A 6,000-nucleotide genomic window follows, 5' to 3' on the forward strand; every position below is an offset into this window, starting at 1 on the left:
AAACAAAGTTCAGCTGAAAATCTTAACTCCCACATTCATCACTGCAGGCCCAGTCTATTAAAGAGAAATGCACTCGAGGGTAACCCAAAGACAATTCAGCTTTATTTTCCTCATATAGATTTGACTGTACACGGTTCATACCATTACACAGAAGGCATAAATGAATAAATTCAGTGCTCTCTTTTACATCTTTTTCAAAGACACATGGCAATAATAAATAGCGCTCATGAAACAAGACGATCAACACGGTTTCAAACTGTACAAAATTTACAACAATTAAGATGCAAACTTCTGAGGCAACACAGACTTAACAAAACTGTAGTGGTAATGTGTTTGTGTACGGTTTTCACTTAACACTTCATACTGTAGCCCGCAAATTACACTGAAAATTGTTTGTCCACATGAAGTACCAATAGAACACTTACTGGTTATCTACTGGTATGATCAAGGTGAGAATACTGGGAATAATGGGTTACAGATTATCTTTAGGGTGGTGGCATAGATATGTATTATACTGTAACTAATGTTTTGTGTCCAAACAACAATAATGTACACTACAACTCATATTTAAACCCCTTTAACATTATTATTTATTTAAGTATATCATACTTTTAAAATAGATTATACTAATGTCAATGAAATATCAATAACCCCATTTTCTCAACCCCCCCCCCCCCCCCTTCACTACTTTATTGTAATCTTCCCCTTCACTTATATTTCAATCCCAGCACAGCCATACAGTAAGTATTTTATTGATACCATGTATTTACTAGATAATTATGCTGCAACTTGCGGGCTGTAATCCAAAGTGTTACCCGATATTCCTAGTGGTGTCACTTTCTGTTTGTTGAGTTGCTTTCTGGCTCTTAAATAGGATGCTCTGGTTAAAAAAAAGAACTTGGCAATTTCTCTCGAAAAGGTGACCACACGTATGAGATTCGATTTCTTTTCTTCCATTGACGAAACAGAAATAGGAGTAAGGATGTGTTTTTAAGCAATCCTTAAGATCGAAATAGCTACTGGTTCTGACATGCTCAACAGGTCAAATCAAACTGGTAGAAGAGAGTTTGCATTTCAAGAGAATCAGAAACTTCCAGTGAATCACTCCTCTGTCTCGGTTGTCGTGGGAGGCTTTAAGATGTGGCTGATGTGACCAGAACTGACAGAAACATATCAGTCCAGCGCTGAATCGACAGTAGGGTATCAGCCCTGATAGTGGGGGGCTCTGTGGTAATCCCTGTGACATGGGGGCCAGGCAGAGGGAGAACAGATTGACAACACATCTGGGGTCAGTAAGTAGGTTGATAGCAGGCAAAGCTAGAGCTCTGCTGGACTGAGTAGATTACCAAGAGAAGCCCGGATCAGACTGAGGAAACAGAAGAGCCAACACAAAGGGACTTTTATCCGTCTTCCTGCTAATACTTGTTGGTGTTTTTAATGTCAATTCAAGGTATTTAAATTGATAATAATATCTGCAAAGGAATCTGCAAATCTGTCTTATAAATGGACATCTGCTTGTCTTACATCTGTGCATTTAAAAGAAAATAAATTAATAATTTAGATGTGTGATATATTACTAAAGTGGTTAGAGTTGAATTTCTCCAAACCCTAAACTTCTTGACTGTCCTCCAACACGTGAGCTTTGATGCCTGGTGAGTCTGGAAACAGATCATTTAATACTGACAGACTTCCCCTCTCGGGCAGCTTTTACACAGACAAGAACAAGTCAAGCAACTATAAATATAGAAGAGAGACCTGCTGTGTAGCAAACAGTGTTCGCCCTCATTCAAACAGAGGACACATCAGTTTCTACGGACAGACGGACGAACGGACAGACAGACCAACGGCCATCTACTTTGCTAATAACTTGAAAGCTTCAGCAACACATTAAAAAACATCAGCATGGTTCAAAATTCACACTTGTGCCACTGTTCTTGTAAATTTCTCTCCCAATGAAACACTGTGTTTTTTGCCTTGTGCATATGTCTCTCCTCTTTTTCTCTCTTCCTCTCTCTGCATTCCTGTCTATATGTGTAGAAAAAAAGAAGAGGAGAGTAAAGTGCATTGCCAATGTAAAAGGCTTTGATATGGCCAGACAGCAGTCCTACTTATTATGGGTCAGAAGCATGCAGGTGCCTCTTGGGTCTCATAGGGACTTTGATCTAGATTGAAGCCCTATTGTTGTAGCTGATAGACAGGGATGGTTTATTTTCGGGGACAGTATTAGCTCCTCTGTGAGCATTAATCCAACGAAATCCAGTCTCATTCTCAGAGTGAAAGAACAAAATAAAGTCAGGTGATACCAAAAGTTCTATGATACAGTGTTGAGATTGAACATTCAAGCGGTTTGGAGGTGTTCTTCACTGCGTCTGGTCGGGCTTCATCGTTGCCTCACCTTTACAACTGCTGAGGGACTGAAAGTCACACTTCTTCTCTTTCTCCTCCTCTTCACCCAAAATCACAAAACATACCAGTCTTGGAGGGTGATAGAAAGAAATGTAAAGCCTCATAAGTCTGTTTTGCCGTATCCCCACAGAGATCTTCTGCCGCGTTCGAGACTCAAAACTGGGAATGGTCCATCTCGTCCAGCCATGAGGCGGGGCTGGTGGGGAAGTCGGGGTATCCTGTACTGCTTCCCGTGGACAGGTCTGAGGTCGGGCCCCCTGCCATGGCCCTCAGAGCCTGTCCCACGCCACCCGGCCCGCCCTGCACCACCAGACTGTCCATGCTGAAGCCCAGGTTGTTGAGGAGAGGGGTGTGGCCGGGCAGAGACGTGATGGAGGAGGGCGACTGGGGGAGACCATAGGGGCTTCCTGCCCGGATGTCGTGGTAGGGTTGCCCCGCTGCGTCGACAGAGAAGCCGCCGTTCAGCACCCCGCTGTTGGTCATGTCCCCGACGCTCCCGTAAAGCCCGTTGGTGTGGCCGAGATCCGACAGGACCTGGTCGTCTGTGAAGGAGACACCAGCACTTGGCATGAGGGGTGTAAAAACTTTTGACACACATCAACAGTCCTGTCAACTGCGAGAGCATTATATAGTTGTTATATTTCAATACCGTTAAGTGCTTTTATGAGTAAGATTTATGTGGATTTCACAGGTACAGTGAGTGGACGGGTAAGTATCAGATAAGCATTTGAGTTTTGTTGGTGAGAAAGTATGTGCTTTACTTTCTTCTCTCACAACGGAGGTATGTATGCGTGCACAGAATATTTGTTTCCATCTCAATCCCTCCACTGAGTGGCTTCCATAACAACAATGCCCCAGAGCGCTTTCTCTCTAATTGACTAAAAGCCTCATATGCTTTATAGAGTTTCTGTCACCATGTTTTCATTTCTCATAAAAATGGCCTTCTTTTAAAAAGCGGCTTGAAGAGTTTTATGGCTACCCAAAACGAGTTTTGTGAACATTAAATAACACAGAGATGTCTAAAATATCGCTTGCATCCCAATAAGGACCGTCTCCCTTTTCCAATAAGCTCCATCTTGGCGACAAACGGAGGCAGGAGAATACGTCAGCGGCCAACGGGAGGTGTGAGGGGAATGCGAAATGAGATTTCTGTTTTGGATTTTCCTGACACCGTGCATTGAACAATGCAAGGAAACAAATAAATTGCCACAAAGACACATTCAATTGCTGCTGCACCATATCATTTAGCAGCTTTTAGGCTCCCTTAATCCCATTAGCGCGACAGCATGACTGACAATTTCCTTTCAGGAATCTCTCTCCGAAGCAATAATAGATATGGACTCGGTTCGTTGACTCGGTTGAAGTTCCCCACACATTAAATACCTCTGAAGCTCAGTTCGCTGTCACTGAGTCCTGCGTCGTCAGCCGAGCTTTCCTTCTCCACTTTAGTTCCTCCTCGGCTACGTTTGACACTTTTATAAAACTGGGTCCAGCGATGTCGACCTGCATCTTTCTTCAGCCGCTTTTCCTTTGCTCGCCGGTTCTGGAACCACACCTGATGGAAATAATAATAGTTATCATTAAGTGAAAATAACACCTAATATTGTTATTCATCAATTCAATCATCGTATATAATATTTTTTTCAGTTTAATCAGACATACTCGATGTTTTCATGATGTTTCAGATGTTAAATTCTTAAATCCATTTTAATTGACACAATAGTTGTGAACACATTGGAATGCATAACCAACTTACGCTTAACTAACTAAGATGCACATTATAAACAAAAAAACACAATTTAATATTAAATCAGCAGGAAAAAGTAAGAAAATCATGAAGAGAAATGTTAATGCCGGGCATAAAGTCATAACAAGAGGCTCAAAATAATTATAGTCCTTACATTAACGTAAATGAATAAATATGTCAAGTTTTATATATATATCCTTCAGAGATCGTGTGTTTGAATTACGTCTTTGTAACATCGTTAAAAGAATGCAATCTTTTCAGCAACAAAGACAGATAATAAAGGCCTGTGTGCTTGTTTTACATAATCTATATTTTAAACAAACGTTGGGTAACTGGGGACCTCAGCTTGTGAGCAGGTCATATGGGGCTAAAACATTTGTGACAAAGCTTATTATTTAAAAAAAAGAATCGCAGCTAAGTTTATGATACCCAGAAATGATGTTGTCTTTTTGCTACTGCATGTTGTACAGGGTTGGAGATAACAAAGAGTATTTTGCAGGAACATGGAGACCTGCAGTAGTCTGAATGAGAAAGAATTAAACCCTCTACCTGCACTACTCTCATGTCCAGCCCCGTCTCCGAGGACAGCTGCTCTCTGACGTGGCGTGCTGGCTTCGGCGAGTTTTTGTAGGCACTTTTGAGGGTCTCTAGCTGCTTGGCCGTGATGGTGGTCCTCGGTCGCTTGGTCCCCGCCTCTGAATCATCTGAAAACATCATTACAAGTCTGAGTGACTTTGTCTTACATTTGTCACGTCGCCTTAACAGTCAGTGCCCCTCGGCCTTTGCGTGGAATGTATGCGTGTTAAATAAAGCGAATGGTCATGTATGGAAGTGCATTATTGTCCTTGTGCATCTGTCCCACTCCCACAGCACAGGACATAAATCTACACAGCCGGAGTGCCAGAGGAATGGAGTTATTGGAGTCGCACCATTTAAGAGCATTGCTTCACTTTACATAATCAATCAGAGATGCATGAAAATCTCAGAAGAGAGGAAGGGGGGGAGACAGCACACACACCCAGACGACAAACAACATAGATCCACAGCCAGTAGTCATTTCACTGCATTACACAGTGCACAGCTTGATCTGTCACATCCTCTACTGTGTTTCTGATGTGGTGAAGTCAAGCCAGACTGAATCACTTAAGCTGTGTCTGATTGTATGGATATAAATGACATCATTTTTGGAAAAAAAAAGTATTTTTAAGTAAAGTTTTAACCTGTATTTTTCTTTTAAATTGAATTTTTTTCTGTATCAGCTTGTGCTGTTGTTTAATATTTTGGATGCACGCAGACCTACCGTTTTGTTTCGCCGTCTCATAATCCACCTTGCACACCAGCCTCCCATCCTCCATGAGGTAAAACTCGTCCCCGGTGGCCAGCTGCCGGCTGCACATGATGCAGGCGAAGCAGTGCAGGTGATACACAAAGTCCTGTGCCTTTCGCACAACCTGCGTCGGAGGGATCCCCTGTTGGCATGATGCACATTTTGTTCCAAAACGCCTGCAGGAAAACATGAATAAGAGCGCTGCCATTAGAACATTTCATGCAAAACCTTAGACTGACATCCTTCTCCTATTTATGCCCATTTTACAGACTGGTGGAGATAGCGAGACCAACTAGAGATTAAAATTTCACATGCCAGACAGATATTTCTTCAACTGCAGCAAAGAATGATGGCACCATGTCTGTGTTTTCAGAAGCTCCAATTGTTGTAAACGGAAAAAAAATCAGCACTGGAATGCATTTCTGTTAACGATAGACCTGTCTGCAGGTTGATGGATGGAGAGGATCAATGCAGTGTGTGTGTGTGTGTGTGTGTGTGTGTGTGTGTGTGTGTGTGTGTG

At 42.3% G+C, this 6,000-nt stretch overlaps 1 protein-coding gene across 1 annotated transcript in view; it reads right to left on the reverse strand.

Annotated features, from left to right (window-relative positions):
* Window positions 1-705: 705 nt before the first annotated feature.
* The window catches only part of lhx4 (LIM homeobox 4), a 10,550-nt gene continuing 5,255 nt past the window's right edge, over window positions 706-6,000 (reverse strand). Inside the window, exons 3-6 of the mRNA XM_031864098.1 lie at window positions 5,454-5,656; window positions 4,703-4,857; window positions 3,790-3,961; window positions 706-2,948 (exon numbers count right to left, since the gene is read on the reverse strand). Of these exons, the coding sequence (XP_031719958.1) occupies window positions 2,560-2,948; window positions 3,790-3,961; window positions 4,703-4,857; window positions 5,454-5,656 (919 nt within the window). The 3' untranslated portion in view covers window positions 706-2,559. The remainder of the gene's footprint in view (window positions 2,949-3,789; window positions 3,962-4,702; window positions 4,858-5,453; window positions 5,657-6,000) is intronic.

Source organism: Anarrhichthys ocellatus, unplaced genomic scaffold (genome assembly GCF_004355925.1).
Source record: "Anarrhichthys ocellatus isolate YVR2014 unplaced genomic scaffold, GSC_Weel_1.0 scaffold30, whole genome shotgun sequence".
NCBI classification, from domain to species: Eukaryota; Metazoa; Chordata; class Actinopteri; order Perciformes; family Anarhichadidae; genus Anarrhichthys; species Anarrhichthys ocellatus.